We start from the raw sequence: 16,276 nt of genomic DNA on the forward strand, positions 1-16,276 counted from the left end.
ACAAGTAGTCCTTAGGAGACTACTTGTAAGAGAAAGTAGGAGAAAATGGACAACAAGCACACTGAAATCCATTGGGTGAATACCTGTAATCGGACTGGAGAATACTCCTAGGGCGTGTGTATCATCCACCCATTTAATATCAAATCCTTTCTTTCTGCAACAAAAGAACAGAATTTTATTCCTTAAAATAAAATTTACTTTTAAAAAACATCTTTCAAATAGAGTCTCATAAAGCATTTCATAATGAGATAGAAACACTCAACAAGCACACAGGTGGAATGGGGATAATGACACACAAAATGGCTTGGGGTACAGAAGAAGCCACTGAACTTTAAAAGCAATAATACCATCATAAAGAACTACCTGGGAGCATTTTACATTGTAAGCCAGTTTACAGACATCAACTAATTAATCCTCACGTGTTCCCTGGGGAGGTAAAGTATTTATCACACTATTTACAAGAGATGTTTTTAGGGGACTGGAACTAGAAGAGGTGGAACAGGAAGCATAGGAGGGGTAGAAGAATATTAGAGGAGGAGGTAGGCAGGGAAGGTCACCTGGATTTAATGCAAATGTAGGCTCAAGGACAGAGAGGAAGAGGGAGACAGGTCATTCAAAGCAAAATCAATCAATCAATCAATCAATCAAATAAGGGAGAAAAGGGACAACTCTAATCAGAGAGGCTGACCTATTCTTTCTTTCCAGTTGTAGAAGTGAAGTAAGAAAGGGAAACTCAGGTTCTGCCACCTTCAGACCATGGGCAGGTTTAATCTCTCTGTAAGCTAGGTCTGCTCATCTGTAGAAATGGGTACAGTTCCTTCATAACAGAGTTGCTGTGAAAACGGAAGTGAGATCATCCATGACAAGGTAAAGGGCACAGTGTTGAGCACTTAGTGGACATCTAATAAATGAATAGTGCCCATTATTTTTTATTATTAATAGCAATATTCATCAGGAAGATGATTAATATTGAGGAAGATGTGATTAAAATATGAAGTTGACTCTGGTGTTTGACTCAACAGGCATTATTATTATACGCTTTTGCACCATGACCTTTTCTTTTTTTTATAAAGCACTATAAAGAAAAAAAAAAGGCAACTGCTAAAATATCTTCCCTCTTTAACAACTAGTCAAGAAAAAATTTCCTTTGAAGGAAAAAGGAATAAAGAGGCTTTGAAGGTTAGTTAGACAATTTCCTGAATGTAAGGGTCAGTTTGACCATCGCATAAAATGACCACAGGGGTTGAAGACTATGAGAAAGTTCAACAGTGGAAGTCTATATTATAAGACAGTTGACAAAAGAAAGAGAAAAACTTAGACGGGCTCTGGAGGGCCTTTTAGACTTCAGAATTTCATAACCCTTTAAAATGCTTCCCCCTTTTGAGAATGTTTTCCTGTTTCATAGAAAAATGATCTGCAGGTAAGATTAGGAAGAAACAAAGCAAGGGAAGTTAATAATTCTTAAGAAATAACTAATCTTCAGGAAATTCCAGACATCAACAAAATCAATTCTTGGTCTTAAAAGTCATCATTATTAATGACAACCTAAGGTAGTTCTAATTTTGGATTTAATCTCATTGACTGCTTTTTAAAACCTATTATGCACTTTATCTGGAACAGACCCTGATACCGAGTCTTAACATAATTGTAATGAATTAGACTGACTGATCTACACTATATGTTTAGTGTAAGATCTATGGCAGAGAGTGTTAACTGTCCTCCATGATCTAGTCACTCCTCCTCTCTTTTAGTTACATAACTGATAAGTGCTACTCCTGTCCCCTCAACCAACAAAATTTAAGTGAGATACCTGGCTGCTAGTTTTGCCTGTTCTAGAGTTTTACAAAAAAACAGGGTGCTTGTTTTTGTACATAAAGTTTCAATGAATACAGCCACACTCATTGTCTGTAGCCACACCTGTTGTCTATGGCTACTTTTGTGCAACGATGGCAGAGTTGCCTAAAATAATTACTATCTAACCCTTAAGGAAAATTTGGGAGCTACACCCTAATTCAAGATGTACATGAATTGAATTTTAACTTTAAATTTGTGTATCAGACAACAGACCTGGTTCATTGTTAGATCTGGTTCATTGTTAATGTCAGGATTGGAGCATTAAAGTATAATCCCTTCTTGGTAATGACTTTCTTCCAGACCCTGAAAATCTTTTTCTTAATAACTTATTTTGGGGATTACTTCTTTATTCCTGAAGCTTATTTTTTCTTATAAGCTAAAGATACAGAGGTATACTTCTGACTCTTTTACCTTCTCATACATATGTATGAATTACATACATATATAAGAGGTAGTGCAATTATTCTCAAACCCACTTATATCAGTTTTAATTTACATTTTCACTACATAATTTAATTTATTAAATAAAATTAAAACGATGAAATATGAGTGTGAAAAAGAAAAGTTGTGTCTATGGTTTGGAAGACTAGAGAAAGATAAAGTCACTAAAAAAACCGAAACAGCTATTATCAATTATGTTTGGGCAAAAGAGCTAAAAAAAAAAAAAAAAAAAAAAATAGAGAGGGGGGGGGGGGGGGGGAATTCCCTGGTGGTCCAATGGTTAGGACCTGGCACTTTCACTGCTGTGGCCTGGGTTCAATCCCTGGTCAGGGAACTAAGACCCTGGAAGCCATGCGGCACAGCCAAAAAAAAAATTTACGAAGAGAGAGAGAGAGAAAACATTTTAACCTATAAGGAATTTGCACTCAGGTGACTCTGAAGGGACATTAAAGTTCTTGCTGGAAGACACAGGTGATATCAGGGTGACATATAAGAACTCAATAGAAGATAGTCTGCCATCAACAGACTAGTTACTTAAAAAAAAAAAAGGCCTTGGCACCACATCAAAGACTGGCAAGTAAATGGACATTTATATGTCTTAAAATAAACTGGTTGAGACATATAACAATCATTTTTTTATCATTCTCTACTTGACTATTTCTATCTCGGTGGTCAGAATAACCTCAAATCAATAATTTAATTTACAGCTCTTTTGGACTGTTAGGGCCCCTGGTGCCTGGCAGAAGAAAACACATATCCTCTCAAGAGATATCCTCTTCTTTTACTGTAAGCCTCAATTCTCATAAGTAAAATTCCAAAGGAAATGGTCAGCTGTACAGTTTTTTAAAAAAGTAACTAAACCTCCAAAAAAGAAGCAAGGCACTATGAGTGAGAATTTGCAGAAAGAGAATTAAAAGGACTTCAGGTAAAGAAATTACCAGACATAGACTACAGAAGGTCTATGTTCAATATACTTCTTGAAAATATTTGGAGAAAAAAAAGAAACTAATGACCATGCAGATTTGAAAAATAGAGAACTTTGAAAAATGAGAAACATAAAATGAAATTTAAAAATTCAATGGACAGATTTAACAGCAAATTAAACACAGCTGAAGAAATCAGAAAGCAGAAATTAGAGCTAAAAAAATTACTCAGCATGTAATGGAGACAAAGAAATGGAAAATATGAAAGAGATAACACGAGGATTAAGTGAGAAGGTTTAATCTACTTTTAACTGGCATCTTAGAGAATATAAAAGAGACTAGTACAGAGGCAATATTTGAAGAGAGAATGTCTAGTCTTCTCCAAAACCAATGAAAAATACAAGCTCAATAATAATAATAACAAAAGAAACACAAAGCCACATCATACTGAAAATGCACAATACCAAAGACAAAACATTAAGAGCACCCAAAGAGAAAAGACAGATTACTCTCAGAAGCAATAGTCAGATTTTCAGCTGGCTTCTCATCCTACACTAAGAAAGCCAGGAGAAAGCAGAATAAAATTTTCAAGTTTCTGAGAAAAACAATTACCAACCTAAGATTCTCTACTCAGCAAAAATGTCTTTCAAGAATGAAGTTGAAATAAAGCCATTAAGAAACAACGACGATGATGACAACAAAACCCAACTAAGTGTGTTACCAGCAGACTGTTACTAAATTAAATACTAAAGAACATGTTTCATTCAAGAGGAAAAAGATTTCAGATGAAAGGTATAAGACACAAGAAGGTATAAATGAAGAATACAGAAAGTGGATGAATCTGAATGCTGATAATATAAAATAATAATGTAACATCAAATGGAATTTAAAAAGAAAAAAAGATTCAAAATACTAAATCACAATAGCATATTAGTTGGAGGTTCGGGAGACACTGGAATGGAACTGGGGAATGGAGTTTAAAACCCTTAGAATGTTTGGAAAGAGTGTAAAAATATTAACTTTAGCCATTGATAAATTAAGCAGGCATTTTATAATTTCTAAAGTAACCACCAAACAATAGAAACAGGATCATTTCCCAAAAATATGGAAGGTGAAAAAAATACCTCATCAATCCAAAAGAAGGCAAGAGAAAAGAGAAAAATATGGGACAAGTAAACACACAAAAAAAGATGGCAGGCATACATCCAAATATATCAATAATTACAATAAATATAAATGGACTAAATGTACCATGAAGACAGATTCCAAAGTCATTATTGATGACATTCTTCTTAAATGCTAAAATGGGGTCTAGAAAGACTATTTAGCATTTTTTAAAGGAACTGAGAAGAAGAGTGGTTTGATACGGATTTCTAACGGACTTGGAAAAGACAATAAACAAACTTGATGCTAAAGTAAACGCCGGGAATAGAAAAACAAAAAAGATGATCTTTCAGAAGACATTTTAAGAAAACTTCATTCCACCTTCCCTAACATCCCCAATCATTTGCAAGTACTTACTGATAAGTGCAGAAAATCCGTAGAAGATCTTCAGTACGAAATTCTTGGGGGAAGTCATAAATTTCAATGACATGTGGGAATTCACAATCACTGAGGTCAATATCAGGAACTTCATGGTTGTAATAATCAAATATAGGTTCTTGGATGCTTTCTCTATTCTTCATATTCCCTGATAACTAGAGAGGAGGAAGCATATATGTGACTGTTACATCAAGCCAGAGCATTGTAAAATATCCTCCCATATATAAACAATCCTTTTTGTCTCCATGTTCCTATTCCTTAACCTTTATCATTTGTCTCTGTTCATGAACACAGTAATGACTGGGCTCTATCACCCAGCTTATATTATACATGTGGAATACTTTGATTAATGTGGTGAGTTATGAACAACACATCTTAGAAAATGAATTTCAGAAAATAGCTGAAGAGATGAATTAATAACATTTGTTTTATTTGAACTTATTGATCAGACCCATAGTTTTGTTTCTGAAAGTGAACAAAAACAAAACAAAATTTTTAAGAATAAAAACACTTTGTTAGTCTACCTTTCGTTGACAGTAGCTTACAAAGAAATTTGTTATGACAAATGTTAAGTGGCACAAATAATTATATTTAAGTTCCCTAGCATGAGAGCTACCTAAAGGAATTTCCATAAAGCAGGTTAATACAGGAATTAATAGTAATGAAGAATACTTAAAATTCTACTATTCTATGGTGTGCAGATTAAATGAGATGATGCAGTAAGTGTTAGCACACTACGTGTCACCTAAGTAAGAATTCAATTTCAACCCAATTTAAACATATTTTAACTAGGTGCTAAATCTATTATAGGCCAAGCACCATGTTATTTCTACCCTGCTTAGGATGTAGAAATCAGGAAGAGAATATTCCTCACACCGTAACAATGAGAAAAGACCAACTGACCTATAAAATCATAACTTTTCTTGAGTTTACCATACAGCTGAGTATGCAACACAGAGTACACAAGAAAATTGAAATCCACAGGATGACATGTCCCTCCAAAGAGAAACAGAATATATAAACTTTTTTGCCTCTGGCAGATCATGGGAAGAAGTGGCCACCACATGAGTGGGCAAGAAAATATCAGCTAAATGTTTAACAAATCCTTAAAAGCCTACAGTGGACTGGTGTATCAGTTTAGAATAACTCAGAGCCCCAGAAAGGAGGGTAATCTGCAATTACTTGCAAGTCCATCCTTATGCCAGTGCCACACTGTCTTGATTACTGTTGTTTTATAAGTTTTGAAATCAGGAAGTTTGAGTCTTCCTACTTTGTTCTTTTTCAAAATCATTTTGGCTATTCTGAGTCCCTTGCATTTCCAAATGAATTAGAGGATCATTTTGTCAATTTCTGCAAAAAATACAGGACAGCTGGGATTGAGCTGGATGTGTTAATCACTTTGGGTAGTATCTTAACAATATTAAAGAAGATAAACATGGGATGTTTATTTAGGTCTTCTTTAATTTCTTCCAAAAATGTGTTGTAGTTTCAGGGTACAAGTTTTACACTTCTTTTGTTAAATTTATTTCTAACTTTTTAATGCTACTGTCCTTGGAACTATTTGCTTCATTTTTGAATTTCTGGCATGGACTTTTTGAGTTACTTTGCAAAAACCAAACCAAACAAACCACTGCATGTCCATGCATTTATAAATTGGGGCTAAATAATGCATTGTGAGAGGTAAACAATGCCTAACTACAAATATCTTGGAACTATAAGAACTGATTATAAAGAGGAAGAAAAAAGAGAGGCAGGATAGTCTGGCAAGGAAATTTGATTATGGCCCTTTGCTCTAATCTGGTCAGCAAATTTGAACTTGTATACTTACATCCCATTTTTGAGGTAATTATTAAACACTTCAGCTTCTGGTACTGATTAAATGCAAAGTGTAAATAATAGCAAAACACACAATTCCTACTCTACATTTCATGGGAAAATAGATATAAAGCCTACAAGTAACATACTCCTGACTAGTTTTTCCTATAACACTCAAGACTCCACTATTATCAGGGACTCCTAACTTTTCTTAAGAGGAGAACTTTGTTTCATACTCCCATGGTACTGATATTGTTGGAATCAGCTTACATGTCTACTGGCAACACATTTTGGGGGGAGGTAGGCTGAGAGGTAGCAGGCCATACTATTAATGGTGTTTTCTCCTGAGAATTTCAACAAAACATTCAAGGGGGCCTTGACAGGGTAAAGAGAAAGGAATATGTGGCACAGAAGGGGGAAATGCCTAAGAGAAGACAATATGGTATAAAGTGAGGATCAGAGCATGATTGTGAGAGGGGAGTGGGGGCGGGTAGGGTAGAGACCACTATCAGACAGGGGTTAGACACAGTAATACAGATGTATTTCAGGAAAGGCCCTAAGATTTGATGCAATGACTTTTTTGCAGTAGACCTGTACTGTCCAACACAGTAGCTGCCAGCCACATGTGGTTACTGAGTACTAGAAACATGGCTAGTCTGAATTGAGATGTGTTTTATGTATAAAATACACATCAAATTTCAAAGACTTAATACAAAAAATATAAGATCTCACTAATAATTTCTTATATTGATTACATGTTGAAATGATATTTTGGATATATTAAAAATACGTTCTTGACTTTACCTGTTTATTTTTACCTTTTTAAATGTGGCTCATAGAAATTTTAAATTATATACATGGCTCACATTTGTACTTTGCATATTTCTACTGTAGACAACTGAAACATTTACTGTTAAGAGTCACATGTATTGAGACAATACTTGTCACAACTGTCAATGTGAAACCTTCATATTTTATGACCAACCTTCATATATTTTTCTTTCATATGGCTAATAAATGTTTGATAGAGCAACAATAGAGGGGAAAGGTTTACAATTTGATTCATTCTAATCTATTACAGTCCACAGGAAAGGAAAGTTTGCAAACAACTCAGCAAATAATTTTGAGTTATGAATCACAAATATTTTATGATTTTCACCAAGGGCCTGCTTGCTGTTTATAAAGCATAAGTGAAATCTGAGTAGTCCTTCATATGTAGAACCAGCTTCCACAAAATCAACTAAATTAAATTATCTTCCCAAAGTGAGGGTTTTAAGACTCTTATAAGCCTAGTAACCTGCTCTTGAAAACAAGTCTAAAAAACAGTACCGCTTCAGAGCTAGGGACACATACAGACTGAAAATGAGGGGATGGAAAAAGATATTCCATGCAAATGGAAATCAAAAGAAAGTTGGAGTAGCAATTCTCCTATCAGACAAAATAGACTTTAAAATAAAGACTATTACAGGAGACAAAGAAGGACACTACCTAATGATCAAGGGATCAATTCAAGAAGATATAACAATTGTAAATATTTATGCACCCAACATAGGAGCACCTCAATACATAAGGCAAATGCTAACAGCCATAAAAGGGGAAATCGACAGTAACACAATCATAGTAGGAGACTTTAACACCCCACTTTCACCAACGAACAAATCATCCAAAATGAAAATAAAAAAGGAAACACAAGCTTTAAATAACACATTAAACAAGATGGACATAATTGATATTTATAGGACATTTCATCCAAAAACAACAGAATACACTTTCTTCTCAAGTGCTCATGCAACATTCTTCAGGATAGATCATATCTTGGGCCACAAATCAAGCTTTGGTAAATTTAAGAAAACTGAAATTGTATCAAGTATCTTTGCCAACCACAACACTATGAGACTAGATATCAATTACAGAAAAAAAACTGTAAAAAATACAAACACATGGAGGCTAAACAATATGCTACTAAATAACCAAGAGATCACTGAAGAAATCAAAGAGGAAACCAAAAAATACCTAGAAACAAATGACAATGAAAACACGATGACCCAAAATCTATGGGATGCAGCAAAAGCAGTTCTAAGAGGGAAGTTTACAGCAATACGATCCTACCTCAAGAAACAAGAAAAATCTCAAATAAACAACCTAACCTTACACCTAAAACAATTAGAGAAAGAAGAACAAAAAAACCCCCAAAGTTAGCAGAAGGAAAGAAATCATAAAGATCAGATCAGAAATAAATGAAAAAGAAATGAAGGAAACGACAGCAAAGATGAATAAAATTAAAAGCTGGTTCTTTGAGAAGATAAACAAAACTGATAAACCATTAGCCAGACTCATCAAGAAAAAAAGGGAGAAGACTCAAATTAACAGAATTAGAATGAAAAAGGAGAAGTCACAACTGACACTGCAGAAATACAAAGGGTCATGAGAGGTTACTACAAGCAACTATATGCCAATAAAGTGGACAACCTGGAAGAAATGGACAAATTCTTAGAAAAGCACAACCTTCCGAGACTGAACCAGGAAGAAATAGAAAAATGAACAGACGAATCACAAGCACTGAAATTGAAACTGTGATTAAACATCTTCCAACAAACAAAAGCCCAGGACCAGATGGTTTCACAGGCAAATTCTATCAAACATTTAGAGAAGAGCTAACACCTATCCTTCTCAAACTCTTCCAAAATATAGCAGAGGGAGGAACACTCCCAAACTCAGTCTGTGAGGCCACCACCACCCTGATACCAAAAGCAGACAAAGATGTCACAAAAAAAGGAAACTACAGGCCAATATCACTGATGAACATAGATGCAAAAAATCCTTAACAAAATACTAGCAAACAGAATCCAGCAGCACATTAAAAGGATCATACACCATGATCAAGTGGGGTTTATCCCAGGAATGCAAGGATTCTTCAATATACGCAAATCAATCAATGTGATAAACCATATTAACAAATTGAAGGAGAAAAACCATATGATCATCTCAATAGCTGCAGAAAAAGCTTTCAACAAAATTCAACACCCATTTATGATAAAACCCCTCCAGAAAGTAGGCATAGAGGGAACTTACCTCAACATAATAAAGGCCACATATGACAAACCCACAGCCAACATTGTTCTCAATGGTGAAAAACTGAAACCATTTCCAGTAAGATTGGGAACAAGGCAAGGTTGCCCACTCTCACCACTATTATTCAACATAGTTTTGGAAGTTTTAGCCACGGCAATCAGAGAAGAAAAAGAAATAAAAGGAATCCAAATCGGAAAAGTAGTAAAACTGTCACTGTTTTCAGATGACAAGATACTATAGATGCTACCAGAAAACTACTAGAGCTAATCAATGAATTTGTAGCAGGATACAAAATTAATGCACAGAAATCTCTTGCATTCCTATACACTAATGAATAGGAATAGATGAAAAATCTGAAACACTCCCATTTACCATTGCAGCAAAAAGAATAAAATACCTAGGAATAAACCTACCTAAGGAGACAAAAGACCTGTACGCAGAAAACTATAAGACACTGATGAAAGAAATTAAAGATGATACTGACAGACGGAGAGATATACCATGTCCTTGGATTGGAAGAATCAACATTGTGAAAATGACTATACTACCCAAAGCAATCTACAGATTCAATGCAATCCCCATCAAACTACCAATGGCGTTTTTCACAGAACTAGAACAAAAAATTTCACAATTTGTATGGAAACACAAAAGATCCCGAATAGCCAAAGCAATATTGAGAACGAAAAACAGAGCTGGAAGAATCAGGCTCCCTGACTTCAGACTATACTACAAAGCTACAGTAATCAAGACAGTATGGTACTGGCACAAAAACAGAAATATAGATCAATGGAATAGGATAGAAAGCCCAGAGATAAACCCACACTCATACAGTCACCTTATCTTTGATAAAGGAGGCAAGAATATACAATGGAGAAAAGACAGCCTCTTCAATAAGTGGTGCTGGGAAAACTGGACAGCTACACATAAAAGAATGAAATTAGTACACTCCCTAAAGCAATACACAAAAATAAACTCAAAATGGATTAAAGACCTAAACGTAAGGCCAGACACTATAAAACTCTCAGAGGAAAACATAGGCAGAACACTCTTTGACATAAATCACAGCAAGATCCTTTTTGACCCACCTCCTAGAGAAATAGAAATAAAACAAAAGTACACAAATGGGACTTAATTAAACCTAAAAGCTTTTGCACAGCAAAGGAAACCACAAACGAGACGAAAAGACTGTAGCACAGTGGTTAAGAATCCGCCTGTCAATGCAGGGGACACAGGTTCGAGCCTTGGTCTGGGAAGATCCCACATGCTGCGGAGCAACTAAGCCCCTGCACCACAACTACTGAAGCCTGCGTGCCTAGAGCCAGTGCTCTCAACAAGAGAAGTCACCACAATGAGAAGCCTGCACACCACAACGAAGAGTAGCCCCAGCTCATCGTAACTAGAGAAAGCCCAGATGCAGCAATGAAGATCCAATGCAGCAATAAATAAAATAAATAAAATAAAATAAACAAATTTATCAAAAAAAAAAAGAATGGGAGAAAATATTTGCAAATGAAGCAACTGACAAAGGATTAATCTCCAAAATATACAAGCAGCTCATGCAGCTCAATATCAAAAAAACAAACAACCCAATCAAAAAATGGGTGGAAGACCTAAATAGACATTTCTCCAAAGACACACAGGAGGAATTAGAGAAATGTACATCAAAACCACAATGAGGTATCACCTCACACCAGTCAGAATGGCCAGCGTCAAAAAATCTACAAACAATAAATGCTGGAGAGAGTGTGGAGAAAAGGGAACCCTCCTGCACTGTTGGTGGGAATGTAAATTGATACAGCCACTACGGAGAACAGTATGGAGGTTCCTTAAACTAAAAATAGAACTACCATATGACCCAGTAATCCCACTACTGTGCATATATACCCTGAGAAAACCATAATTCAAAAAGATACATGTACCACAACGTTCATTGCAGCACTATTTACAATAGCCAGGACATGGAAGCAACCTAAGTGTCCACCGACAGATGAATGGTTAAAGAAGATGTGGCACATATATACAATGGAATATTACTCAGCCATAAAAAGAAACAAAATTGAGTTATTTGTAGTGAGGTGGATGGACCTAGAGTCTGTCATACAGAGTGAAGTAAGTCAGAAAGAGAAAAAGAAATACTGTATGCTAACACATACATATGGAATCTAAAAAAAAAAACCAAAAAACAAATGGTTCTGATGAACCTAGGGGCAGGACAGGAATAAAGATGCAGACCTAGAGAATGGACTTGAGGACAAGGGGAGGGGGAAGGGTAAGCTGGGATGAAGTGAGAGAGTGGCATGGACTTATAAATACTATCAAATGTAAAATAGATAGCTAGTGGGAAGCAGCCGCATAGCACAGGGAGATCAGCTTGGTGCTTTGTGACCACCTAGGGGGTGGGATAGGGAGGGTGGGAGGGAGATGCAAGAGGGAGGGGATATGGGGATATATGTATACGTATAGCTGATTCACTTTGTGATAACAGCAGAAACTAACACACCATTGTAAAGCAATTACACTCCAAAAAACATGTTAAAAAAAAAAAAGTACCTGACTTGCTATGACATAATTGCCTGATTCCCATTTGTAGAAGGGGACAAAAAGGGTGCAGAGAGCAGAAGGTCAACTAGGCATGGATCACTGAGCTTTTTATTTTTTGTTTGATACTAGGTTCTTCAAGATACAAAAGGAAAAACAAAAAGTTCTGAAGTCACAAGTTACTCTCTACAAACAAAAAATAAATATATGCTACATTATTTTGGGATAAAGTTATATTTATATCTGTCAGATGGGCATGTTAGATCAGCTGCTACTGTTATCCCAATTATAAGGATGGAAAATTACATCACAGAGAGACTAAAGGACATCCCTAAGGTTACAAATCAAATTACTGATAAAGTTTGAATCATAACTCAGGTCTCCTGACCGCTAGTCTAGTATTCCTTCCGTAACATGATGAAATGGCCTTACAGTGAACAGAATCAGAAACGGTGACTATATCAATGTTCAGGACAACTAATTCCCTCTGATTAAGGATTTATGGATACAAGCAGTTCTGGGAGGAAAGGAGGGATGGAGGGAGGATCAATGGCAAAGCTGAAAAGAACTCAGGGGTGCTGATTTCTTTCCAGTCCTATATTCGAGACACCATATAGCTTATAGATTAAACTTCCCAAAATACTGCTTTGATCATGACATTCCTTTGATTAAAAATCTTCAATGGCTGTATTTAAAGCTCATAACCTGGACCCAACCTACCTGTGGTTGGCAGAATGACAGCCTCTCAAAGATGTCCATGTCCTAATTCCCTCAACTTATGAACATGATACATGGCAAAGGAGAATTAAGGTAGCAGGTGGAATTAAAGATGCTAATCAGATGACTGTAAAATAGAGAGATAATGCTGGATTATCTAGGTGGGCCCAATATAATCACAAGGGTCCTTAAAAGCAAATTGTTTCAGAAGAGTCAGTGTGTCAGAGTGAGGCAATATGAGAAAGACTTGGCTGGCCACTGCTGGCTTTGAAAACGGAAGGGGGCCATGAGCCAAGGAATGTGGGCAGCGTGTAGGAGAAGCTGAAAAAGGTAAGAAAATGGGTTCTCCCCTAGAGTCTTCAGAAAGGATCACAATCCTGCCAATACCCTAATTTTAGTCCAGTGAGACCCATTTTGGACTTCTACCTACAGAACTGTAAAAGACAAATTTGTGTTGTTTTAAGACAGTAGTTTGTGGTAATTTATTACCTCATTAATAGTGTACTAAAATATATACATTTCTAGCTTTATGTCATGTCATCCCTTAAAATATGCTACATTCCAACCAAAGAGTAATACTATGCCTAAACACATCTTGCTTCTTCCTGCCTATTGCTTTGATCACATTATTTTTGGTCACATGTATAATCTGACTCTTCCTCTAGACTTCTACAGTGTTTACCTCATCTGCACTACTTTTACAGTACTCACTGTATAACACCCTATATTAATAAGACCTGTCTCTTCCTCCAACTTCAACCTGACCACCTAACCAACATTTAATGTACATTGAACATAACATTAGAGAAAGAACTTGAACAAAGAATTTTAATATGTAATAAAGTTATAAGAATGAAGAAGGTATTACCAGTGGATAGAGGGGAAGGAACTTTGTTTCGTTCACTGCCCAAGTAAAGAAATTATACAGAGAAAAGTACCATAGGCAGAAGTGTGCAAAGGCATGCAAGGAGTGTGGTATTCATTAAACAGTTCAGTGTGGTTACACTAAATAATGTGAGGGCTTGGGGGAGTGCTATGGGCTTAATTGTGTCCTCTCAAAATTCATGAGTTAAAGCCATAAACCCCAGTACCTTAGAAAATGACTGTATTTAGAGATAATGCCTTTAAACAGGTATTAAGTTAAAATAGGGTAGACCCTAATCTGAGTGGTATCTTTACAAAAAGAGGAAATTTGGACACAGACACAGAGGGAAGACCATGTAAAGACACAGGGAGAAGATGGCCATCTACAAACCAAGGAGAGAGGCCTCAGAAGAATCTAACCCTTGCTGCCACCTTGATCTTGGACTTCTAGCCTCCAGAATTGTGAGAAAACAAATTTATGTGGTACTTTGCCATAGTCAGTCTAGGGTACTATGCTCTGGCAGCCTTAGCAAACTAATACAGGGAGTAAGGCTGGAAAGAAAGGCTGGAGTTTCAGTCTCCTCATCAATATTCTGATTCTATAATTCAACTACAAGGGATGTGTCATATTTATCCCTATATTCCCCCCCTGCACACGTTACCTTGCACAAACTAGGTGTTCAAAAAATACTTGTGGAATGAATAAAATGCACATGCCCCAAGTTAATTACTTTGTCCAAATGCATGCTTATCGAGACTGATTCTACATAGAGCCCCCATCAATAAGAATTTGATTTATGAAATACATATTTTTTAAATGATTCTGGATGGCATTCTGAAATTTTGGGGGAAAATGACACTTTTTTTATTTCCCTTTGCCAATAAACTTTAATTGTTCTGGCTACATAAATCATGCAGAAAATCCAATTTAATAAATTATAAAAGGAAAACAACAACAACAAAAACAAAATTTCAAAAGAGATCATCTAAACTTCTGATAGTGACAAATTCAGGACCTAAGCCTGGGAACGTTCCATATTTTTTACAAGCTCTCACAGCCTGGAATGCCTTGTCTGCTCCTGATCCTTCTCTTTTAACACCAGCTTCAATCTTCATCTCCTCTTGAAGCGTTCCCTATTGACTCTATTTTGATGGTTTCTCCATTCCCTATACTACCATATCATAACCCTTGGCAGTTGGATATATACCGTATTTCATCAGTTCTAAGATGCACATTTTAACATCTCCAACACCAGTATGCATCTTAATCATGCATATTGTCACTGCTTGTCTGAATATGAATGAGCACCAAAAGCACCAGTACCAAAATTTGCAGAAAGGGTGGTCAGCAGGGTGGAAGAAAATCTGAATATAAGAATAGCCCTATATAAGTGCAAAGCTGGCTTAAGAATCCAGCAACAATGATTTTTGCTTCTTTTATGTATTCTTTTAAGAAATGCTGTATCATCAAAGTTGTTGATGGAACAGAAGATGGCAACAGGATGGAAAGACATCAGTATCAATGACTGAGTCAAAAAATTATTAGGACTTCCCTGGTGTTCCAGTGGTAAAGAATCCACCTTCCAATGCAGGGGACATGGGTTCGATCCCTGGTTGGGGAACTAGGTTCCCACCTGCCATGGGGCAGCTAAGCCTGCACGCCACAACTTCTGAGCTCACGTGCCTCAACTAGAGAGCCCAGGTGCCACAAACTACAGAGCCCACGTGCCCTGGAGCCTGCACGCCACAAGTAGCGAAGAGAAAACCTGCACATCACAACTAAAGAGAAGCCCATGCTCCACAACGAAAGATCCTGCATGCCTCAAATGGAGATCTCACGTGCTGCAACTAACACCCGACGCAGCCAAAAAAAATAAATAAAATTAAATTTAAAAAAAAAGGAAGAAAAAGGAACAGTTGGGTTCTAATTCCAAAAAAAAAGAAATCATTAGAAAGAGTTGGACTATAAACACAAAGTTTTAGGAAATGAGAACCAATTTATTTCACCTACATTTTCTTTATGTAAGAGATGACATGTGATAAAAAATTTATGTCTAATTAAGAGCTCTTTCCATATGTATAAAATTAAAATTCTAAAGGGTAAGCATTGTGTAAAAGTTTAATTTCTTTCTTAGTGATACATAAAATAATGATATATTTCACAATCAACAGCATTTTCAATTCAATGAGATAGAATACTTCTTTATTTTTTTCCAGACATTTCTGAGAATAAGTTTCATCAGCTCCACAAGACTATAAACTCCTTAAACATTCTTATCCTTCTCTTTTATCCCTCATATCACCAATATCAGAGCTGGGCACAGTACGGTTGTACAATGTCTGTTGATTGGCTGAGAGCTTTAGGTAGAGGCAAAGGCTTACTGTCATGGAAAAAGCCCAGGGTTAGAAACCAGGAGACTGGGATTCTAGTGCCAACTCTGGCACTAACCTTAGCTAGGTCAGTAACAACCTTTCTGGGCCTTAATTGCCTTAGCTATAAAGCAAGAGGT

At 36.2% G+C, this 16,276-nt stretch overlaps 1 protein-coding gene across 7 annotated transcripts in view; it reads right to left on the reverse strand.

The window, feature by feature from the left end:
• R3HCC1L (R3H domain and coiled-coil containing 1 like) overlaps positions 1-16,276 on the reverse strand; it is an 87,342-nt gene that overhangs the window by 9,892 nt on the left and 61,174 nt on the right. For all 7 annotated transcript variants that reach the window (XR_012326955.1, XM_033841619.1, XM_073794096.1 and 4 more), the window contains 2 exons: positions 4,740-4,915; positions 84-154 (listed from right to left, as the gene is read on the reverse strand). Coding sequence is in view for 6 of the 7 variants with exons in the window: in XM_033841619.1 (XP_033697510.1) it covers positions 84-154; positions 4,740-4,915 (247 nt within the window). In the remaining variant the exon portion in view is untranslated. The remainder of the gene's footprint in view (positions 1-83; positions 155-4,739; positions 4,916-16,276) is intronic.

This window comes from Tursiops truncatus, chromosome 16 (genome assembly GCF_011762595.2).
Source record: "Tursiops truncatus isolate mTurTru1 chromosome 16, mTurTru1.mat.Y, whole genome shotgun sequence".
Classification (NCBI taxonomy): Eukaryota; Metazoa; Chordata; class Mammalia; order Artiodactyla; family Delphinidae; genus Tursiops; species Tursiops truncatus.